The 24,406-nt window shown below is 39.6% G+C and overlaps 1 protein-coding gene across 3 annotated transcripts in view; it reads left to right on the forward strand.

Annotated features, from left to right (window-relative positions):
- Positions 1-8,731: 8,731 nt before the first annotated feature.
- ASPH (aspartate beta-hydroxylase) overlaps positions 8,732-24,406 on the forward strand; it is a 162,630-nt gene continuing 146,955 nt past the window's right edge. Inside the window, exon 1 of one of the 3 annotated variants that reach the window (XM_014544096.1) lies at positions 8,732-8,762. In XM_014544096.1, coding sequence (XP_014399582.1) covers positions 8,747-8,762 — 16 coding nt within the window. In that variant the 5' untranslated portion in view covers positions 8,732-8,746. Of the gene's footprint in view, positions 8,763-20,632; positions 20,749-24,406 lie in introns of those variants that run through there. The other 2 variants (XM_014544097.1, XM_005871639.2) reach the window with 2 other exon arrangements.

Genomic DNA, 24,406 nt, shown 5'->3' on the forward strand with positions numbered 1-24,406 from the left:
CAGTATGACTGTCATCATCTGTCATGGATGCTCTCTGTGCTCTGATTTAGGGTCGATGAATTAAGTGGGGCCAGGGGTAATGAAGGAGGGTGTCCCGTTGGAGCAGAGTGGAAGCCACTGTTGCTGGACTTGGAGAAATGCCAGCATTTCTCTCCTTCCTATTTGCCTACAGATTTAACCCAGTGACTCATTTCATTGCTGTATGGAAACTAGGAAGCATCAGTCTTAATTTTAAAGTGAGAGAATATTGTTTGAGAAAATAATTATTCCATAACCAGTATTGTACAACTGCCTTTTCTCATCTATAATAATAAAAGCATAATATGCTAATTAGATTGGACAGCCGAACGACCTTCCAGATGAAGCAGGGACTTCGAGGGCTGAGCCCCTTGCACAGATTTTGTGCATCAGGCCTCTAGCATTGTATATAAGTTTGGCAGCCTTTTCTGCCACTCCATATGCAGACTCACTGCTGTTTTGTGTTCTGTCCTGTCTCTAACTTCTGTTTCTTGTTTATTATGCTGCCAATATACACCATTTTCCTCCTATCTCTCACACCCTGTTTTAAATGTCAATTTTCCTGAAATGGTATACTGGAAAGCCTTTTTGGTCTTAAATTCACATGTAAATTTTATTTGGGAGCAGTTAATTTTTTTCCCTTACATGACGACAAAAATCTGTGTTGTAAATGTTTGGGTTTTTTGGGTTTTTTTGAAAGAATACCTACCATCAATTTCATTTGTCCATTCTTTGAATTAAATCCGTTTGAATAGGATATTTGTCATTTACTGAGTTTCATAGATTATTTCATGCTGTTTGGCAGTGAGTCATCTCTCAGACTTCTAGAATGCAAATATTTCTGTATGCTTCTTTTTAAAACTCTATTTGAAATATTACATACTAGTACTTATGACCTAGAAATAGATATAAAGTAATGCATATCTACCACACAGGTGAAGAAATAAAATGTTTCCAATTCTTGGTTTCTTCTCTCCTGCGTTATCCCTTCCCAACCACTCTTACACATTTTGTGGTAATCATTCTCATGCATTTCTGTATAATGTACAGAAACACAAATAATGTTATGTAATGTTATGCTGCATATTACCCATTTCCTATTCATTCATGTAAAATCTACCCATTATTAAAGCAGTACATGCTTAGGAAGGATTCCTGTAGAAATATTGTAGAAATATGTATACTTGTTTAGCACATGTCGACAGTTTTGTGAATAGGCTCACTCTTGGCATACTGGTTTGATTCCACTTGTTTGAATTTTACCAAACTCTGGCTCCCCATTTTCTTACAGGAACATGTAGTTCTCCATTGTAGGAATATCCCACTGTTTGTTTAGCCACCCTGTTGTCAGAGACCACTTGGCTTATTTAGGGTTTTTTTTAACTGCTGCCCTGGACACTCTTGTACCTGTCCATCTCCTGTGGTGTTTCTAGAACATAATTCAGGATTGGAATTGATGGGTCACAGCACATACACATACTAGACATTGCCTTTTTTTTTTTTTGTTTAACCCCACAGTGGTTATATCACTTTTCACTCCCGCCTACAATGAACAGAGCTCCCTTTGTGCTGCCACAGGTTACCAGCACTTGGTAGTGAGGTTTACTGTTTGCCAGGTTAGTGGGTGTGAAGCAGTACGTTGTGGTTTAAACTTGCATTTTCCTGATCACCTTTGAGCTTACTCGTGGGAAGAGCCATTTCTGTTTCCTTTTCTGTGAATTGCCTCTTCATCTATTTTGCCTATTTTTCTGTTTCTTTTTATGTTTTTAGTTTTGATTTGTAGAATTTCTTTTTATATCCTGAACCTTTTGAGTATTTGTGTGGTAAAGGCTTTCTCTCTGATTATTCACATATTCATATTCTGAGGTATATTTTACTGAACAAGAATTTTTAGATTTTTAATATATAAATATATTTTACACTCCCACCAACAGTGTGTGGTAAGTTGTTTTTACATCTCTACCAACATTTGGTGTTGTCAGTGTTCTTAATTTTAGTCAGTCTGGTATGTGTTTTGTGGCTTCTCATTGTAATTTAAAATTATGTGACTAATGATGGCATGTACTTTTTCTTGTTGGCCATTTACACTATCTTCCTTTGTGAATTTCTGTTTAGTTCTTCTAATCATCTTTATTGCTTTTTTGGCTTTTGATATTGAACTATAGTTTTCATATATTCTGGATAGAAGTTCTTTTCAGACAGGCATTGTAACTATGTCTCCCACTAACCTTTTCATTTTCTTAATAGTATCTTTTGAAGTGCAGATATCTTTATTTTATTTTTTAAAATATGTTTTTATTGCTTTTTAGAGAGAGGGGAAGAGAGGGAGAGAGAGAGAAACAAACATCCATCAGCTGCCTCCTGCACGCTCCCTACTGGGGATCGAGTCCACAACCCGGGCATGCGCCCACAACCCGAGCATGCGCCCACTGGGAATCAAACTGGTGACTTCTTGGTACACAGGAAGACAGTCAACCATTGAGCCACACCGGCTGGGCAAAGTGCAGATTTTTTTTTAATGTTGATGTTTATTTTATTTTAGTTATGCTTTTTGCTTTTTGTGTCTTGTCTTGGAAGCTTTTTTCCTGTTCCCAACTTAACAAAGCTATTTTATATTTTCTTCTAGAAATTTTATAGTTTTAATTTTTATGTTTAGATCTATGATTCATCTCATCATTGGAATGCTTTCAGTACTGTTGTCAAAGAGCAAACATATACAAGTCTTATGATAAGTTTATTTCTGGCTCTCTATTCTGTTTTGTTGTTGTTGTTGTTTGTTTGTTTTTTGGGGGGGGGGGATTATCTATTTGTCCTTATGTCTTTACCACATATTCTTGATTACTGTAGCTATATAGTAAGTTTTAAATTCAGTTAGTATAAATCTCCCAACTTTGTCTTTTAAGATAGCTCTGGATATTCTAGGTCCTTTGTATACTTACATATATTTTAGAATCAGCTTGTCAGTATCTACTAATGATTAAAGTATGCTAGGGTTTATGATTAGAGTTCATTGAATGTATAGACCAAATTTGGGTCTAATCCATGGCAGTGGTATAGCTCTTTAATTAGGTCTTTCGTTTCTTTCCACCTTGTTTTGTAGTTTTTGGTGTTAAGATCTTACACATTTTTTGTTAAATATTTTTCTAAAATATACTTTTTGAAGCTATTGTATGTGACATTTAAAAATTTATTTCCCTATTATTTTCTGCTGGTATTTGCACATAGAACCTATACATGTACCTTATATCATATGACCTTGCATAATTCATATATTAGTATTAATTCTAGCAGTTAAAAAAAAAGATTCCTTGGGATTTTCCATGTAAATATCATTGTCACCTATGAATAAAGATAGTCTTACTTTATTTCAAATCTGTGTACCTTTCATTTCTTTTCTTGCCTTATTGTGCTACCTAGCACCTCCAGTAAGATGTTGAATAGAAATGGTGAGAGTAGATGTTCTTGCTTTGTTCCTGATTTTAGTGACAAAGTGTTTGTTATTTTATCACTAAATGTAATATGAAACTCTAGGTGTTTTATGAGTGCTTCTTATTGAATTGGGGGAATTCCTTTGAAAATTTTTTCAAATGTTTTTTTCTCTAATCAATATGACCATGTGGCTTTTCATCTTTATGTTGTTAGTAAAATGTTATTGATGCTTTGAATGTTAAATCGGCTTGCATTCCTGAAATAAGCTTCACTTGGTCATGATGAACTATTTTTTATATAGTGCTTCATTTGCTAATATTTTCCCCACAGTTTTGCATCTGTGTTCATGAGGGATGTGGGTCCATAATTTCTTTCCCCTCCTTCCTTTCTCTTCCTCCATTCGTCCCTCGCTCCCCTTCTTCTCCTTACTAGGAATTGTGATTAGTACTCAGTTTTCTCTGCATGTGTAGATTATAATTTATAATAGTAGACCTTCTAATTTAAAACCACTCTTATATTTCTGGGAAAAATCCAACCATGTGATATTACAAATTTCTCAATATTATTGAATTAGTTGTGTTAATATATTCATAAGTAAAATTGACCTGTAATTTTCTTTGCTGCTTTTGTTATCAAGGTTATTTTAGCCACATACATGAATTTACTAAGATTTTCTCTTTTTCTGTTTTTTTTGGGTAGGATTAGTTATTTGTCAGAACTCATCCGAACCTTTTTGTCATTTACCTACCATTAAAGAGAACAGAGGGTAGGGAGGAGGGGAAGCTGCCTTATGATTTAAATGTTATATAGCCATTTAAGTTTTCTGTTTCTTCTTGAGTCAGGTTGGCTAAGTTACACTTTTTATTCTTCTGAGGCACATTACATTTATTAAAAATGTTTCATTTGTTTCTGTTTGTATGGTGTTAGCTGTTCCTCTTGTAAACAGAAAATAACTATTGTATGCCTGCTATTACCTTGCAATAAAATAAAATCATTTTAAACACCATTAAATATTAAGCTTCTTACTTCGTAGCTAGTCTTTAGACACAAAGGTTTTCAGAGTTTATTAAAGTGAAAAGTCTTTATAAAATAGGCGGAACATTCTAATATCTGTGAGGATGTAAGCCATTTAATACCGGTAGTTTGGTTGGATTGACTTGGTTTGGTGCCCACTTTCCTCCTTAAGTGGTTATGATTGGCACTGGGTACAATATACTTTGTTGAAAGTTGAACTTGCTCTTCATGAATAAAACACAAGGCTTATTTTCTGGAACTTTCAGATTTACTTGATTATTTTATGGGTTTTAGCTACTCAGTCTTTGTAGATATCATCAGTAAATAAATACACCTGGAGGCCTAGGGTGCCTGACAGATCTAAGGCACAGTTACTGATGGGCTCTGGCCCATGTGACAGGTACTAGTAGATTTAAGTGCCAAACCTAGCCCAGAGTTTCAATTAGCCTTTTGCTCTGTAAGGTTATAAAGGTAGGAATTTTTAAGATGAGATTAATGTATATGAAGGTGCAAAGCTGATAAGCAGCATGCATTTATTTTATTTTTCTAGAGGTAGGGCATTGTTTGTGTTATTAGGTCCCCAAGCCAATTTGTAGAATTCTATTGTGATCAGTAAGATGACAAGAAGAATAGAGTAAGATTGAGTAAGCTAGAGCATAATTCACTAGCTTAATTTAAGTAAGTGCTAATTTGGAATAAGCTTAAACTAACACATTCAAGACCTTCCCCCTCAGCTGGTCCCTCAACAAAGCCCTGCAGTCTCTCTTTGTTCTTAGTTTATGTTTACCCATGTTTTCACCACTAACTATTTAAATCTTCAACTCCTTGAGCTCAATGCCTTACTACTTCTCATTCAGTTTTGACCGATGACTTCTTCCTATTGTGAGGAGAAATCAGAGAACTTCGTTCAAGAGTTGTTCATCTCTTGTGTGATGGATGGGGGCTGGCCGGTGAGTTGAATGACACTGGGAGATAACTGACATGAGGCTGATTACCCGCCCTAGTGGGGAGACAGGGTCTACTCTAGGATATAGAGTGGGGGCTAAAGCAGTGGAGAATCTTAGAGAAATTGCTCTGATTTGGATGTGAAACGTTCTCCACTGAGCTGGTGAGGTGTATCTTTCATGTGTGGTTTAGTAAAGCCCCTTTTCTTTCTTTAGCCCAGTAGGGTGGTGAGTGGAGATGAGCCAGTAAGTACCACAGTTAGACTTGAACATTTTGGCATTCACAGCTATTGTGGACTGTTGGGTCTCCACCTACATAAGAGAAAAACATAGGCTGGAAAATCAATCCTGGGCCTCTCTGGGGGTTACCCTAAGTGAACAGCACTTTCTCATGGACGGGGAGCCCTCACCTTTTCCCCGAAAACTCTTCTCCACCCCCTCACACCTCTTTCTTTAGTCTTTCTCATTTTATCTAAAACAAAACAAAAAGTACCAAAACCTCTTCCTACTGTGCCTACTCTACCCAGCCAAATATTACAAATGATTAATACAGGCTCATTTTCTTTACTCCTTTACTTCAGGTCTTTCTGGCCAGAATCAACAGACTACGCCAATCCCAGATCCAATGGGCTCTTCTTGTTTCTTTACGTTGTCTGCTCCCTAAAGGATAGTCTTCCCAGGATTCTTTGCTTGGCCTTGGTCTGATCCCATGCTCACCCTCTTCACAGCTATCTATTGATGGCCATCAATTCTAAAGCGCTCCTGAGCTGTAGACTTAATAGCAATAATGACAGAGGAAAAATAGAGCTACCACTTATCGAGTCCTAGCTATGTCAGACATTGTGTACTTCTTTATATTTTTGCATTTAATTATCATAGTAATTCTCTAAATTCTCTTTTTGTAGATGAAGAAATAGAAGTTCAATTAGTCAAAGCTCATGGATTTAGAAAAATTCAGAACAGAGTTTAGATCCCAGTTTTGACTGTAAAGATACTTTACTTGAACATTTTTAGATTCTCATTTGTTGCTTAGATTACTCATAACTGGTCTTGTTCATCTTTCTGTCGATTACTCATAACTGGACCTGTGTCATCCTTCTGTCATACTATCTTTATAAAGTAGAAATCAGATCATGTTTACTTCCTTATTTGAAAACCTCAAGTAGTTAGTTCCCAAATACTCAAGATAGACTTTAAATTCCTCAGCATGATCTAGGCGGCCCTTCATCATCTTGCTCCTTTTATAATCTCTAGCCATTCTCTGCCTCACCCTCTTTTTATTTATACTAGAGGCCTGGTGCATGAAATTCATGCACTTGGGGGAGAGGGGTGCCTCAGCCCGGATTGTGAGAGGGTGCAGGCCAGGCCAAGGGACCCCACAATCAGGGCCAGGGAGGGACGCGGGAGGTTGGCCAGCTGGAGAGGGACCGTGGGAGGGCTCCAGGGCATGTCTGGCCAGTCTTGCTCAGTCCTGATCGGATAGATTCCAGCAGCAAGCTAACCTACCGGTTGGAGCGTCTGCCCCCTGGTGGTCAGTGGACGTCATAGAGATTGGTCGATCGGTGGTCTGTCTGCCCCCTCGTGGTCAATGCACATCATAGCAAGCGATTGAGGGGCCTTAGCATATTACATTTTGATTGATTGAGTGGCCGACCTGATGACTGGACACTTAGCATATTAGGCTTTTATTATGTAGGATTAATTGAGCCATATTAAATCAAACTCTGTAGTCTCTGTATTTGCACATGCTGTTTCTTCTGGGATGGCTTCTCACTTTCCCTTTCCCCGTGTATCCTTCAAGATTTAGCTCCTTCATCAGCTCTTCCCACCTTTCCCTTTTTCATCTTCCCATAGACTGCGTTTCCCACTGTCATTTACACTCTCTTCCTTTGTGAATTTCTGTTTAGTTCTTCTAACTATTTTTATTGCTTTTTTGGCTTTTGATATTGAACTATAATTTTCATATATTCTGGATAGAAGTTCTTTTCAGACTGAATCAGGGTTTGGACAGCTACTCCTTATGTGAGCCATATTAAATCAAACTCTGTAGTCTCTGTATTTGCACATGCTGTTTCTTCTGGGATGGCTTCTCACTTTCCCTTTCCCCGTGTATCCTTCAAGATTTAGCTCCTTCATCAGCTCTTCCCACCTTTCCCTTTTTCATCTTCCCATAGACTGCGTTTCCCACTGTGAGCTTTTAAAGCGCCCTCTGCACATCACTATTTTAGCATCCTCATTCATTTACTGGTTCCTTTAGCACATGAAAGTGTGACCCAGTCACTGTATTAGACAACAAAATATCATCAGACTGAATCAGGGTTTGGACAGCTACTCCTTATGTTTGATTTAGTAAACACCATGTGTGGGTTTTTTTTTATCTCTAGTGCTTATATGATTGTCTGGACTTAGTAGGTACTCAATAAATGTTGGAATGAACAAATACAGGTAAAAAGTCTCGCCCTGTATCTGTAGTACACTAAAAGGGCACAGAGGGTAGGGGCTGTGTTTTTGTGTCTTCTACACTGCCTTGAATGTAATAAGTGCTCAAGAAGTACGTGTCGTATGGTGGATTTTTAGGTTTATAGTATGGGCAAGAACACAGATCAGAAAGTCCTACTGGTAAGTGTTGGAGCTAAGGAAATAAATCATAGAATTATTAGGAATGTGAATACTTCATTGATGTCAGAATTAGCCCTTTAATAGGTACCATGCCAGTAGGTTGAGATAGTAGCTTTTGGAGTTATACCTATAGGAAGCTATTCTGAAGCCTTGAGGCTCATGCATAGCTAGTTTATTCTGATTGGGAAGAAAGTTGGGCAGAAACAGACATTTTATTCTGCATTTTGTGAAATTGGAAAAGCTCTGTTTCCTTTGCAAGATTTGATTTTCCTCTTTATTTTTAAATAGGACTCAAAGATATGCTAAATTTGTTCATGTGAATATGGTGATACTACTACTTTTTTTTTTACTTTTTTTTGGATTTGGCTTTACAATTCCTTGGTAAAAATGATGAGTATTTTCTTTTTAACTTATGACTAAGATTTTCCAAGTTTGATTGAAAAATATAAAACTGTGAACAGTGCTAGCATTTACTAAGAAGAGTTTGGAGCAGATTGTACCTTAGAATGCTGTATCTTTAAAATACAAGATTATAATTCTTCCCAAATGATTATTTTCATCCATATTGTCCTATATACCCTCTTACCCTAACATAACCAAAGTGAAACTTTTTTTATTTTAATTAATTCAATTTTAATTTGTTTTTCTCCCCCATTGCAAAGGAAGTGGCCTCCCTGTTCATTGCTGTAGCACAGGGTTGGGATTTCGAGAGTATATGTCGAATGAATGAATATTCAGGTATGTGGAAAAAACTAGGAAAGCCGTTGAAAATTTACCACTTTGTGTTTCATTACTAGCAAACACTGTGTTTTGCTGATCTGACTTATATGTTGACAAGAAATGTTCTGTTTAGGGCAGGGGTCCTCAAACTACGGCCCTCGGGCCACATGCAAATACAAATATTGTATTTGTTCCCGTTTTGTTTTTTTTTACTTCAAAATAAGATATGTGCAGTGTGCATAGGAATTTGTTCATAGTTTTTTTTTAAACTATAGTCTGGCCCTCCAACGGTCTGAGGGACAGTGAACTGGCCCCCTGTTTAAAAAGTTTGAGGACCCCTGGTTTAGGGTGATACTTTTATCCAGGATGGTATTAAAAATGTTTAACCACAGATAGGGGAGAGGACCTGCCTGGTCAGAAGGACAACACCTGTAGCACACACCTGTGCTTGCTGCCTGAACTTGGGCTTCTCTGTAACTTGCATGAAGCTGTGCAACTTCAGCTTTTTTGGAAAGTCAGACTTTTTGGGGTCATGCTCCTAGGAACCTTCAGCAGCGGACTAGGTTACTCCAGAACAGAGCCGAGAGACCAGCATTTGAAACTGTCCATGCAGGACAGTGTGCTGCTTGGTGACTTATCCTGTTTGACATCGTTGGGGGAAAGAGGAGTGCATTCACTGAGGTTGGAGCTGTGGGAGGGGTTGTGGAGGGTGTTCAGAGCAAAGGGAGTCAGTGAGATAGGGTTAGGGGACATCTCTGAGCATGTGGTGACAATGACCATCACTTTGGTTTTGAACTGGGTTGTGGTTGGGAGGAAAAGGATGCAGAGTTGGGGTGTGGGATGAATTGATGCTGCTGATGAGGTTCTACCTGTACCTCTTCCTGTCCCTCACCCAGAACCAGCCCCACCTCACTGCTGTGTAGTGTGGTTTGGTTTCCAAAATTCTCCAAGTATGTTAGATTTGCTCTACCATTTAGGTGGGCCAAAAAAAAAAGTATATGTATATTTTAGACTTTTGTGGGAGCACCATGTAAATGTCCAGGTAGGTTAATGAGGGTTTACTATATTCAGCCCCCCGCCCCCCCTCCACCCAGTGGGAAGGGAGGACAGCACTAAAGTGTAGCACCAGCCTCTGGGAAAGTCGCTGTCCTGTGGCTGCAGGCTGGTGAGTGAGTGCTGAATGAGGGAGGTGTGCAGGATCAAGGAGTGGGGAGACATAGAGGAACTGAGGATGAGCTGAGGCTTTCCAAGACTCTCAAAACTACAAGCCCAACTAAAACTTTCTGGAGGGATTAATCTTTGGGGAAGCATGAAAGTTAGAAGAGGTGGCAAAGACACTTGAGGGACAAATGGCCCATTTTTATTAAAGGAAAGAAAGATAGACTCAGAGCAACTGTAAACTGATGTCTCATTTCAATACTAGGCAAATTCTAGAATTAAAAATTATTTTTAAGTACTTAGAAAAGAAAGCCATGAGCACTAGGAGACACTACAGGTATACTAAATGCAGGTTTCTTTAAAAAACAAAAACTCATTATGTGTTTAGAAAAGCTTTCTAGACTAAGTGATCAGGATCCAACCTTGTAATTTTTCCTTACTTCAGGCTGTTTAGAAACCATCTCTGAAAATCCCCCTGTGCCTCAGATGGTAAAACATTGATCATGTGATCTGATTTGAGTCACAGTTGAATGCCCAACTGTACCCATAGCACGCTCTCTTAATGGTGTGAGGTTGCCTGCAGGAGAGACTTGCCCAGTTAATGCTTGTTAAGTTTGTGTGTGGCACAAAGCTCCAAGGGAAAATAGTGCAGGAGGGAAAGACCACGCTGTGCAAAAGGATGGCCTGGCTGAGAAGGCGGACTTTAACTTGGCTAGCACTTTGCAAAAGGAACTCACTCTTGCAAAGAGGATGCTGGGAGAGGCTTGAAGTAGTAGATGTTTTTTCAGAAGGCCTCGTATTTTGTTTGGTTTGGTTTTTTAATTGCTGGCGGTCTCAGAGGGAGTTGCCTGCATGATGTGGCTGCGGAAGAATCTGCAGTGTTAGTGCTGTTAGTGGCCAGAGCAGGGGAGGTGGAAATCCCTCTCTCTGTCGGTGGAGCTGCATCTGGAATTGCGGTCTCAGGTGTGGGGGCTGCGTGTTAGGGTGTCAGGGATGGAGATTGCTCAGAGTGAATGAACTTTTGGATGAGGCCTTGGGATTGTGGGTGTGTTAATGTGAGGGAGTCCTGCAAACCCTGGGGGGATGGCTGGCCTGGACTGGGAAGTCCTCCTAGGGGACATTACCTTCTCCACGTGTTTGAGTGGCTTCCTGTGGTAGAGGAGTTAAGTTTATTCTCCCAGGTAAATTTGAGGTGAAAATCAGGGTATCCCTTGAGCACAACTTGCATGAAGGAGACATCAAGTGCCGATAGTTTTCCACTTGGTTTCTAGTAAGTTTGAGACCAGAGGCTGAATTGGTGTTCTTTTCATTACTGCTGGGTTTAGGGCTTGATTCTTGACTTCTATTATCTTCTTTTTAAAAGCCAGTTGAATTTTGTTTTTATTTTTATAGTTTTCCAATATTTTGTTTTGATACTTTCAGACTTACGTAATAGCAAGAAGATTTGTCCATTGAAAGACTTGTGTGTACTGTTCACTGGCTTTACTGTTAGCTATTTGCCAAAAGTAAGTTATAGTCCTCATGACAGTTTAGGTCACTTAACTACTTTTCCTTGTAAACTCATAAGGACAAGGACATTCGCCTACATAACCACAATTGAGTTCTGAAACCCAAGAAATCTCACACTGGTATTATTGAGATGCACTCTGTGTTCAAGTTTCTTTGATTGTACCTAGAATCATCCTTAAAATTTGAAGCTTAAAAAAAAGTTCTTTTTTTATTACTTATCCAGAATTCAATCATGAATTAAACTGGGAGCTTTTACTATTTTAGATTCTTGGCCTTTACCCACTAGAGCAAGGGTGGGGAACCTTTTTTCTGCCAAGGGCCAGTTGGATATTTATAACATAATTCCCAGGCCATACAACATTATCAACTTAAACGTTAGCCTGCTATGTTTGGTCAAACATTTAATTAAGTCACCCCTAATGCCTTGGCTGGGCCAGACCAAATGATTTCTTGGGGCCTTATACGGCCCGTGGGCCGAATGTTCCCCACCCCTGCACTAGAGTATCTGATTCTTTAGAATGAGCCTGGAAATCTGTATTTTTCCATTTTAATTTGAAAAAATTCAAATCTTCAAGACAGTTACAGGAAGATTATTTAGATTCACAAGTTGTTAATATTTTGATGTCTTAGCCTTCTATTTGTCTCTCTACACTCTCATTCTCTCTCTCTCACACACACACCATTTTATTTATTTATTCATTTTTCTGCTGAATCATTAGAAAGTTAAATCATGATACTTTTACCCTTGAATTCTTCAGCATGTTTTTCCTAAGAACCAGGGTTAAGCTCCAACATAACCTCATGTAATTGTTATGCTCAGGAAATTTGATACTGCTACAGTGCTGTTACCTAATATCAAGTTCACATTCAAATTTCCCTAATTTATTCTAATGTCTTTTAAACTGACCCTCCAACCCACCTTTGAATTTTTGATGTCTCTTACAATAAGGATTTTTTTAAAATTAGGTTTTTTTACTCCCACAAAGTCTCACAGGTAAACTGTATGTCTTTTCTCTAAAATATGCATGTTGCTTTTTGTGTTTTTTATAAAGATTTTATGAGCTAAATAGGGTGAAATCATAGTAAAAAGAAGTTTTTTCATTATCATTACAACAGTCTAGTCATTTAAACTTGTGAGTCATGAAAAGTTGGGGGAAAGCATATAAATAAAAACACAAGTAAACTGCATCCTGAAAGAAGTCAAGGATTCAAGTGTTGGCAGGACTGTTGGGTGGCAGAGGAATTATATGTCATCCAGTTGAATTTGAGGGGAACATAACTGCTTAGAACATTTTTGTGAGTCATCAGAGCTAATGAAAATATTTCTTAAACTGGGTTTCCCTCTTGGTTTTCCTCTCTGTGATACCTACACTAACCCACATTTAGTTGACACACTGGCCTTTGATTTTTCGACCTTCCTTTTCAATGACCCAGGGTTTCAGACAGTAACAGGCTTCTGTTGATGATAGTGCATCACAGATCCATCGACTTTGTGTCACTGCTGAAATAGATGTCACGTCTCAGCAAAGGAAGCATAGAAACCCTGTTAAGGTTAAAGTAACATTTTCCAATTTGGTGATATATTAAAATAGGAAGCATAGAAACCCTGTTAAAGTAACATTTTCCAATTTGGTGATATATTAAAATATATATGTAATTAATATATAGACATCATCAAAATAAAAAACTTGTACCCATCAAAAGATGCTTTAAGAAAATGAATAGGGAAGGCATAGCCTGGGAGGAAATTTCTAACATGTATATCTGTTAAAGGACAGGTCTCTAGGGAATACAAAGACCTCTTACAATTGAATTTAAAAGAGCAATTAAAAAGTAGGTAAATGTGCAAAAGATTTAAATAGACAATTCAAAAAGAAGGTAAATAAATGGTCAATAAGCACTTGAAAAAAGTACCCACACTTCGGTCCTCAGAGGAATGCAAATTAAACCACAGTGAGCTACGACTGCATACTTACCAGAGTGGCTAAAATTAAAAAGATTGACACCACCAAATGTTGACAAGATCATAGAACAAAAGAACTCTCAGACATTCTTGGTGGGTATGTAAAATGGTAGAACCACTTTGGGAAAAGGTCTGGCAGTTTCTTATAACATGAAGTATACATTTGCCCTGTGCCCTAGCAATTTCACGCCTAGGGATTTCCCCAAGGGAAATGCAAGCACATTATTCCTAATATGCCTGCACTACTCTTGTACAAGAAGATTCCTAGCAGCTTTATTTGCAATGGTCTAAAATGGGAAGGAGTCCAGGTTTCTACTAATAGGAAAATGAATACATTCTGATGTACTCTGGTATAGTCCTACAATGGAATACTACACAGCAACAGAAAAGAATGCACTACTACTATACAGTACCTGGCTCTCAGGAGCATAAAACTGAGGGAGAGAAGTCTTACACAAACAAGCACCTATTATGTGATGCCCTTATGTGATTTCAAGAACAGGCAGAACTAACCCACAGTGAAAAAAAGCCGAACAGTGGGGCTGCCTCCGGGTTGGGGCTGGTGTGGAATGTGACTGGGAAGGGCCATGAGAGAACTTGGGGGTGTTAGTACGCTATGTCCTACTAGGAATTTGGGTTTCATGGTATATATTTTTGTCAAAACTTAGGGAATGTGCCCTGAAAAGTAGAGCATTTCATTTTATGTAAATTTTACATAAAAACTGATAAAAAAAATTGAACTGTAGTTTATGATATAGAAGCTGAAGTATTTAGGGGAAGTGAACCAATGTCCACGATTTATTTTGAAATGCATTATACATATAAAATGGATTAAATGGATGGATAGAGAAGAATGAATAGACAGGCCATATGCATTACAATTAAATGTTAATGGTAGAATGTAAGTGATAAGTATACGGGTATTCTCTATAAAATTCTTTCAGCTTTGTTGTGTGTTTGGACATTTTTATAATAAAGTATTGGAAAAATACTCATTGTTTGAATCATATAAAATAGCCATTTGTGTTGGCCAAAATGGTCAAATACTGACAATTTTCTATGGTCCACTCACATTCCGTAGCTGTTTTATTGAGCAGCCTGTAGCTGACAGGCTCTTAGCATGGAGCTGCATTTTCCTCCAGTCATTGTGCTTCGTTGGACTAGAGCAGTCTGTGGGTGGCAAAGACTCTTGACCCTTGACCGTCTCTGTGGCAGATTCCTTAACATCCTAGTCACTCTCCATTCCTAAAAGTCTGTCTAGTTTAACTCTGGTCTTATTGTCATTGCAGGACCTTTGTCTCCCAGCCAGGCAGGAGGCCTGAGGTGGGGAAGGGCAGTTGTGCTCCTGCTCAGGGTCTGCTTGGGACGGTGTCCGCCTGGCCTCTTCTAGGCTCTAGCTTGTCAAGAGTGCTGGCAGGGAGAGGGGGGGGGGGGGGGGGGGACTGCCTCTGTCACCTCACAGGCCCCTGTCAGAATCTCCTCTGCTGGTGGATAACTGTCCATGGTTGCCACCAAGTGACAGGCACCCAGATGCTTCCTCTGAGTTCTCTGGAGGCCTGACAAGGACCGTCCCCAGGGCTTACTACTCCTTCCAGCCCTCCTGGGCATCTACTCCTGGTGGGTACCCCACCTTCTCTTGCTCCTGGGAGCCCCTTGCCTGACAGTCAACCCTTTTGAGTGAGATGCTGACAGGAGGGTGCAAACCCGAGCACTCTGTCCATGGGAAGCTGACATCCGCCAGGAGTGCATCCCACTTGGTAGCTGGGCCCTCTCATTGCGGCCATCACTCCCCTGTTCTCTTAGCTCCTGCTCTGAGCAGCATGGCCGACCTTCAGTCTTCAGTTCCTGCAGAGACTGGAACTCACAACAGCCTGTCCCAAAGCCTCATCATAAGTCACATGGTTCAGTCTGTTCCGAGAGGTGGGAGTTTGGGAAAGGAGGATGAGTCCCAGGTTTTTGGCTTAAACAGCTGTCTTGATGCAAGTGCTCCTGAGATTTAGAAACTGGAGAGACGAGGAGAAGGATCATGGGTTCGTTTGTGGATAGGCTGAGTTTGGGATTCCTTTAAGTCATTCAAGTGGGGTATTGAGCAGGCAAATATGTGGGTTTGACACTCAAAGGACATAAAACTATAAGCCGTATAGAAGGTGCCTGAAGTCAGCTAGGGAGATGGCATAGGACCACGGCTTATGGAATTTCCATCTTTACTAATTAATTAGAGGAGAATGAGCTAGCATAGGAAATTGAAAATTAGTCCAGAAAGGTGGGCAACATACCAGATGATTCTGAAGTAATGCAAGTCAAGAGGAGAGAATGTTTTAGAAGGAGGGAGAATTCTCCTGAGAAGCCAAGTAAGATGAGGACTGAAATTTTCTGTTGGGTTTAATGACATGGAAGTCATCAGTATGACATTTGGGCTGCTACTACTCTGGAGCCCTGTGTGGAAGCCAGATTGCAACCTACAGGTTGTAAGGAGGGAATGGGCACTTAGAAAACAAGAGCAGTGAGTTAACTGCTTTACTGAGAATTTCATCTGTGATGGGAAGAAGAGAGACAAAGCAGAGGCTAACCACGGGGTTGAAGGGAAGGCAGAGGCGGGTGGCGGGGTGGTGGTGGTGGTGGTGGTGATATCCAAGAGTGAAAGGATGGAGAGGGTGAGGAAGCTGAGGAGGTGGGTGGGTTAATTAGGAGGAAAACAGAGAGTGAATGCTGGTGAGTCCAGCCTTGTGTGGTTGGCAGTTCCCAGGCAAGACACTGCTGATGGTTCTGCTTTCTCTGTGAAGTAAGAGGCGATGACAGATTTTGAGTATGAGAAGATAGAATCATTTAGCAGCGAAGAAGTTCAAAATAGTCAGGTGTGGATAATAGGAAAGTGAGATTTCTAGAGATGTGTGGTCAGATTGACAGGCAGCCCTGAGGGCTGGTTGCGGTTGCTCCCCTGCATCCTGAGCCTGATTTCATTGGGTGTGCCCAGCTGCCTGTACAGTCATGGAGATGGTGAGTCATTGTGTTCGTCCAGGGAGGCAATTATAGCAGATTGATGCAGCGAAAGGACGGAGGAGGAAGGCGTTAGTGAGTCAGGGAGTGGCTTCAGTGATGCACAGTGGGTTCTTAAACTGGATTTGATGCATGTGGAGATGGTGTTCCCTAGCTGCCGGCGGTGTAAACAACATGTGTTACTCAATGTCTGCAGAGTTGCCTTTGGTTATTTCTGTAATACTGGCTATTTAATGTTAGGTTTGGAATGATAAAACTTGCTCATGTGTTTTGGAGGCTATATGTAGATGAAAAGTTTGTTTATGTTTTAAATAACTGTGTTTTGGGTGTCTCATGATGTCCTGTAGCCCTTATATGGACCCAAGCAAGCTGAGCTTTCTTAGCAGGGTTGCAGAATCCATTAGGATGGTTAAGCCAGGAGGATAGCTACTGAGATATTTCAGTAAGAATGCAGATGTGATCAGGAAGGTGAATCAGGTGGGGTTTATAGCAAGATCCATGGTAAGATATAAGAATGAGTGTTGGGTATAGAGTGTAGGGGAACAAGGCTAGTGGGGATGAAATATGAAGGAAAGAGCACCTGTCATGTTGGCCACATGTGGTTATGGTTGGAATTGAGGTGAAGAAGACTTTGCTGGGTGGTGGTGGGGGGGGCAGTCACTGGAGGTGGTGGATGACAGTGATGAGGCAGGGTGGGGGGTAGTATAATTGGATGGCATGGACTTCAGAGGAATAGGTTATTATTGTTTTGTATGTGTGTTTTCCCCCTTTTTTAAGTGGTAAGGAAATGGTGGTCTGGGAATTAGTAGAAGTAAGAGCTCCTTTCTCTCCTTCCAGACCCAGAGAATTAAGGATGACTAGTGCAGCAGTGCAATGATTCTCTTTATGTGTGGCCCCTAGGACCTGTAGCATCACATCACCCGGGAACTTACTAGAAATGCAAATTCTTGGGCCCCATCCAGACCTACAGAATCAGAAACTCTGGGCTGGGCCAGCAGTGTGTTTGACAAGCTTCCAGGTGACTGATGAACCACTGCTGTCAGGTGGCTGGTTGGTGAGGGGAGGGAAGTAGTCAGTGCTGGTCCATGAGAGGTGGGATGGATTCTCACCTGGTAGGTTTTGTAGAACCAGAACTCAGTGGACATAGGTGTTGGTTCTCCTGGTCTCCAGTGGTGCCAGGCAGATAATAATAGTCTCAGAGCACAGAGCACACATTAGATGTTTGGTCTTTGCTTGGTCCTAGGAGTTGCTATTAGTCCCAACAGCTCTGTGTGTGTGTGTGTGTGTGTGTGTGTGTGTGTGTTTTACGTGGAGGCTGTGTGGCTAAAGAAGGAATGGGATAGCCCACAATGTCCCAGGGTATGTTCTACTTATGGCAGAATAGAGGACTGTAAGAGGCCATGCCTAGTAAAGCAACTATCACCTCCAACCTGCTTCTGAGGCCTGAAACGTGTCATACAGCTGAGCTGAAAGTCAGTGGAGCAAGATATATATTTTGTTTTCTTTACTGTCCTGCAGAGTCACTTGCCAAAGGACATAAAGAATTGAGACAAGAAATTGATTAGATCACAGCCTTCCTTGTTGATCGCAATTATTCACCCCCACATATAAAATATATTCACCTCCATGCTAAGGCTCCCCAAAGCCTCATGTAATCCCAATATCAGGCTCAAAGTCCTGAATCTTATTATTAACATCAGTTCCAAAGCCAACTCTTAGTTTGGAGACTTACAAACTAAAAAGACAAGTTGTCTGCCCATCCCCTGTGCTCATGCACGCACCACTACATACCTAACATACGCTGGTGGGCGAGGGAGAGGTTAAATGCCAAAACATTTGGCAGAACAAGAACGGGAGGCACATAACAGTCACTAATCCATTGTCATTCTGAAATCCTGTGAGAAGATGTCGCCAGGTCATAGATAAGGGAGTGCTCCTCAACTGGGTCCAGTTCTGTGCCCTCAGAGCAGCCTCCAATACAGTGTTCTCCATTGCTCTTGGCTCTTGGCTCTCTTCCTGCCAGGAGGGCCTTTCTTTTTTTTTCTTTCTTTTTTTCTTTTTTTTTTTTATCATCTTTCACGGTTACATCTGGAGAAGGTTGTGGTGAATATGTCCTTCCTGGTGGCTGAGCAACCTTCTCTGCATGATTCCTGCTTGTCCCAGCAGCTTTTAACGGAAAATAGTTAAGTTGTCTTTGCTAGGGCTTTGAAAACATGATTTGCTCTGTGCACATTAAATTATTTTTGAGCTGCATAAACATTTCCCATCCTAAAAAGTGACTTGACATTATAAGTGATAGTTACTTAGAATTCAGAATTTCTTGTTCCTTAAGGAGTGTTGTGATAGATTCAATGTTATTTCAGAGACATCCTAATCACCCTATTTCGGATAATCGGTACACCATTATGTGAAACCGAGGAGTGAAGACGTCTTATTGAAATAACTGTACGAAACTGTTACAGAAGATGAAGGGAAAGGTTAACTTTAGGACGTGTGGATATGTGTGATATTTGTCGAGGAGGAGTAATGGGAGCTTTGTTGAAGAAGACTCAGGGGCGAGGTACATCCAAATTTAAAAGCTGTGATTCTTGTCTCTGGTCAGCATTTGGCCACAGACCTGTAATTTAGAATGCAGCTGGCCTTGGACAGGCCTGTAAAGGGAGAGGAGAAACCCTGGCAGCTCTGGCAATCTTGGTGGCAGGTTAGGCTCATGCAGAGACCTGGGAATTGGAGGTGAGGAGGGCAGTGCACTCGTTCTGACCCAGTCAACACAAATGTGGTGCATGGGTGACATCAACAAATACTTGTATGCCTAGTTTGTGCCGAGACATGTTTTATAGGCAAGGAAATCGAGGCCCAAAGGTTTGATGACTTTCCTCAAATCGAAGCTGATAAAGAAGCTGGGAATTGAATTCTGGGTCTTTTGAGTCTGAAATGCGCCACCCACCATGCAAGTCAAGTGTCTTGGTTTCCAGGGGTCTCTTGTCACCCTCACTTACTCTCTGAAAACAACAGAACAAAAGGAATCTTCGGAAATACTTGTTGAATGAAATTGTATGACAGTGGGTCATCTTAAACCCTGCCAAAAAATAATATTTCAACGTTTTAGCATGCACTGACTTTTATTGGGACAGATCTTTGAGGAAAGGAATGGTGGGCGGAAGACAACTAAGACACTCATCAGCTGTATGTAGTCGGCCCTGATGCCCGAGGTTGCGACTCTTCTTCAGAACATATGCATATACGTGTGGATATATATATATATATATTCAGTTTGCATGTGAAACATTCGATGTGACTGAGAAAAGGAAAGATTCGTAAACAACTTTGAAAGTTTGCTCCCTTGCTCTGGATACTATTTGTGCTAGATTAATTTAGTATACTAATCAGCACTCTGATGAGTTCTGTGAACTGCTAATCTTAAATCAGTGAATAAATGGTACTAAAATTGGGCTGTTTTTATTTCCCAGGAGAGAGTATTTGGAGAATGGGGTTGGAGGAAAGTAGAACAAAATCAGAGTGCAGTTGTCAATGTCTTTCTAGGTCCTTCTCTGAGATAGTTTCCTAAATCAGTACTCTTACTGCTAGAGAGCTCCTTCCTTCCCTGCTCCCTCCCTCCCAGCCTTCCTGCCATGTCCCCCTCCTTCTTCGCTTTCCCTCCCTTCCTTTCCTCATGCCTTCCTTTCCAGCTCTCTCCTTCCTTATCCAGCAAAACCATTTTTTATTGTTGCTTCACTTTTGCTGCTGGAGGAATTAGTCTTGGGATGGCAGTGCCTGTGAATCAGAATTCTAGAGCATTCATTTCTTTCCCTTTAGGGTTCTGTTTCATTCCAACTAAGTAATGGTCTTTTCATGGAGACATTTGATTAGGTTCTGAAGGGCCAAATCCAGCTGTTTCTGGGCTTGGGGCCACATTGTATAGCAAGACTTGTTTCAGTTTTGAATGATTTGGTCCTTGGGCTAAAAACTATTGAAGGCTGATGCCAAGAAAACAAGACAGGAAGAGGGTTTGTTCTGTTTCATTGGATCCAGCATGCTTGATTTTTTCTCTAGGGTTTGGAGTAGGAAGATAGGACCAACTGAGAAAGGAATCCCATAAGTGGGAGAAAGGCTGTGGGGTTATTAGGAGGGGAGTGCCTTTCAGCCTGAGTGGTTAGCAGTATTTGGCCATGAGGAAGAGGCCTCTAAAAATAACCGGTGAGCAGTTTGCAGGCAGGTCCAATTTCAGTTCTCCAGGCCTTGCCCACGGAACTTGGCTGTCTAGAGCTTCAGTGGGGAAGGGCCTGTGGTGTGCCCGATACCTGCTGAGGGAGCTTTGATTTCTGACTTCAATATATGTATTACACCCATGGACTGAAAAAACCAACATGGCTGAAGGTAAAGGTGTATTTTTTCTTGTTTGGGTTAAAAGTAGTTTTGGTTCTCCTGACAGTTTTCAGCTTTATTGTCAGTTGTGTGCTGTTAAAATATGTTTGGCTAAATGCTTCGACTGCATTTTCTACATTTTCTATTTTGAACTCCTGGACTTTTCCCAGTAGTTTAATTTTTTTTATGGAATAATCTGTCTTTAATCTGAATATGTTTAGGAGTCTTAACTTAGAATCTATCTTTTAGAATATTGTACTGCTAGAGGCCATATTTATGAACTTCACAAAAATGTACAGGCAGGTTTTCTTAGTTTTAAGAGTTAATTACAGTGAGTTTGAAGAATTGTGTATAGTAACGCATACAAAATTATAGGAAATTTAAGGGGTGTATATATCCCATCTTGTACTCATGAGCGCATTTATTTAGTTAGCTCAAGCAGTCTTAGCGTATGTGGAAACTGACCTCATTTTTGTGAAGCAGAGGATAAATGCAAAGAAAAGACACTAGGATTTTATTTTTTTAAATTAAGTCATTAATCTTCAAGTGTTCTTTAATGGTATGTTGAATTTACATTTTTTTGGTATGTGTTTGTTTTTGCTTTACATTTTAAGATTGTCTTCCTATTTAGATTGTCTTCCCATGTAGTGAAAGCAAATTACTTTGGTTCATTTGTTAAAAACTTGTTTATGAAAAGAAAAATAGACGAATCAAGACTGCTTCCAACTCTCAGCTGCCTGAGCGCCCTGGAAGGCTTCTATTATTAGTATAGAGAATATGAGTATCTCTACCTCGAGCACCGTTTGGGATAAATGGTTAGAATGGGTCACTTGACTGTTCTAATAAAGTGCTGCCTGTAACCAGGAAGAAGAATGGGAGGTGTATAGCTGACATTTAATTCTTTTAGGAGACATTTCTCCTTCTCCACTTCTGACCCACTTTTCACAGTTCTTGGCTCCCAAAGGGTGACATTTTGTAACAGAAAAAATGATCAGTTTGATGAATTGCTTGACAGTTTTATGGTGTGTGTGTGTGTTTTAACTTTAAATGTGTGGAGTTTATGAAAAATACAAAATTTGCCAGCATAATGCTAGTAAACTTGTAAATGGTGGATTTGTAATTCAGTTAGTGGTAATCCAGCTAAGTAGTTTTTCCCTCCACCAAGTAAATACAATGACCTGTTGTCCCTAACCCACTCTTGATTTCATTGCTTACCATGGTCATTTTCTGTGTTGGGTAGCATGTGAGGACATTTTCTCTGATTTGGAGGTCATGTACTTGTAGATGGATCAACATGGAAAAAAAAAATGAATCACATAGTCTTTGTCATATTCTTAAGTCCCATTAAAAAACCCTTTTTACTAATCCTTGGGCCCACAGGTTGAATATGGAGCCAGAAAATAGAATGAAAACCTTTAGATTTATTCTGATTTGAGAAAATAGGGACAGCTACTCGATGTTCTTCTAGAATACCTTTGGACCAAAACCTGGTTTCAGGTTTGCTGAGGGAGCGTTAAACCCTCTTGAAGGGTTTTTCTTATTATGCTTTTTTCAGTTTAATTGGGGAGAAACTGATCTGCCCTTTGGGACTATGCACGTCATATTTACAGAGTGACTTATCAGAAGAGTATTATTTGGGATCAATTAAAAGTCCCCTCAAAAAAGATGTCTTAGGATAAATGGTTGGAATGGGTCTCAGGAAAGATCCCTTTCTATAATTTACTGTTTTGTTCCTTCATGGAATTCATAATAACAGTCATAAGATTAATAATAATAGAGTAAAACCTCAATTATTAGACATTATAAAGGAATGGATAAAGCATTGCTACTAATTTCAGGTTCTAAGCAACATTAAATCTTTCAAAGTGATAAATATGTTTAATAAAAATATGTTGAATGAAAATCTAAGATTTATTATACATTTCTTGCATTCTTAAACAGTTTAAGATGTTTCAATGAAAAAATCAATATGAAGGGCATTTTACCTTGTACTAAAGATTATTTTAAGACTGTTCAAGGTTTGCCTACAAGCATCAATCATAAGTGGCCTCCTGCCACTGTTCCTTCAAGTTCCCGGTCCACTCTTGCTGCTGTAATCATGCCTTTTATAGGCCTTCCCTCCATGGGCACCTTGTTGCTTTAACTCATTTGGGTTAGGTTGTCTTTAGTTCTGTGCCATGAGTTAGTAGGACACTTGATTGAAGTTGTGAGGATCATGTTTAAAACAAATGTAAATGTAAATAGACTTTAGGTTAAGGCATGTTCTTTATGGTTTGGCTTTCTTGCCTCTCCCCCTCCCAATGCCTTCTGGTGCATGCATTTATATAATTAATTTTGAAAACATTTTCCATATAGTTGGTGTTGCAGGTCAGACATTTGGATGAATATTACTGAATGATATTTTCCTTTTGAAAATCTCAGAACCTTTCCTCCTCCATTTCTGCCTCAGGAAAGAGAGAGAAATGGAGAAAGAATTGAACTTTGAAATCTAATTATTTTGTTTTGTTAGCTATTTTATTATAAGCTTATTTTAAATAATATAATCTTTTATTGAGGGTGCTATCTTTTAAAAATATTTATTAAATTTTTAAAAATTAAAGTATAGTAGACATACAATACTATCTGAGTTTCAGGAGCATGCCACAGTTATTCAACATTTATATAGCTTACAAAGTGGTCACCACAATAAATCTAGTAACCATCTGTCACTGTACAAGGTTATTATACTACTGACTATATTATTTATGCTGAATATTACATCCCTGGGACTCACTAGTATTTATAACTGGAAATTTCAACCTCTATTTTTCTTCACCTTTTTCACCAATCATCCCACCTCCCTCCTCTCTATAAATAGCATCATATTGAGTGTACTTTTACCTAGGTACACATTTTAAAAACTCAATTATTGAGTAAAAATTGTATCATATCTGACACATATGATGAATAAATATGTTAACTGAATGAAAAAAAGGATGAACTGTATCTGTTCAGCCGTATTGTTTTCTAGTTAATTAGTAACAACAAAGACACTGGCGTCAATTACAAAATGTCCAAGAGGAGATAAGACAAGGACCCAGTTTTTCTGCAATTTTTGCACTCATTTTAAACAACAAATTTAAATTTGGTTCTTAGGGGCAATAAGTAGTCAAGGGAGGAACATTCTTAGTCATCATAAGTCTCTTACAGTCTATTATAGTTCCCTATTTGAGAGTAAATGAATATCCTGAAATGCATTATTGTTATTATAGAGAGTATTCTATGCAAATGAGTATGTGTGCTTATATGTATGTGTTACATAGAAGTAAGCGTTTTTATACAGTATTAAAAGCCTTCCCGTGCACAGGTATTTAGTAAACACACACAATACTCACTGCTCCTCTGTCTGTGGTGCTCCTCCACCCCACGAAGCTACTCACTTTCTCCCTTTTTTAAAAATTTAGTGGCACTTTATTTTATGTTGTTCTTATCGTTTCTGTGCGTAAGACACATAAAAATATTAAAAAATCATCATTTCCCCACCATTGTGGAAATTTTCACCCAGTGTCCCCCCTCTGAGGGCGATGTTCAGGGAGTGCAAGTGAAGCCTGTTTACGTGGATTTAATATGTAACTTTGTGATCTGTGCCCAGCAAGTATTTTTAATGTACAAATTATATGGTGTTTGTATA

This window comes from Myotis brandtii, unplaced genomic scaffold (genome assembly GCF_000412655.1).
Source record: "Myotis brandtii unplaced genomic scaffold, ASM41265v1 scaffold351, whole genome shotgun sequence".
In the NCBI taxonomy this organism is placed as follows: Eukaryota; Metazoa; Chordata; class Mammalia; order Chiroptera; family Vespertilionidae; genus Myotis; species Myotis brandtii.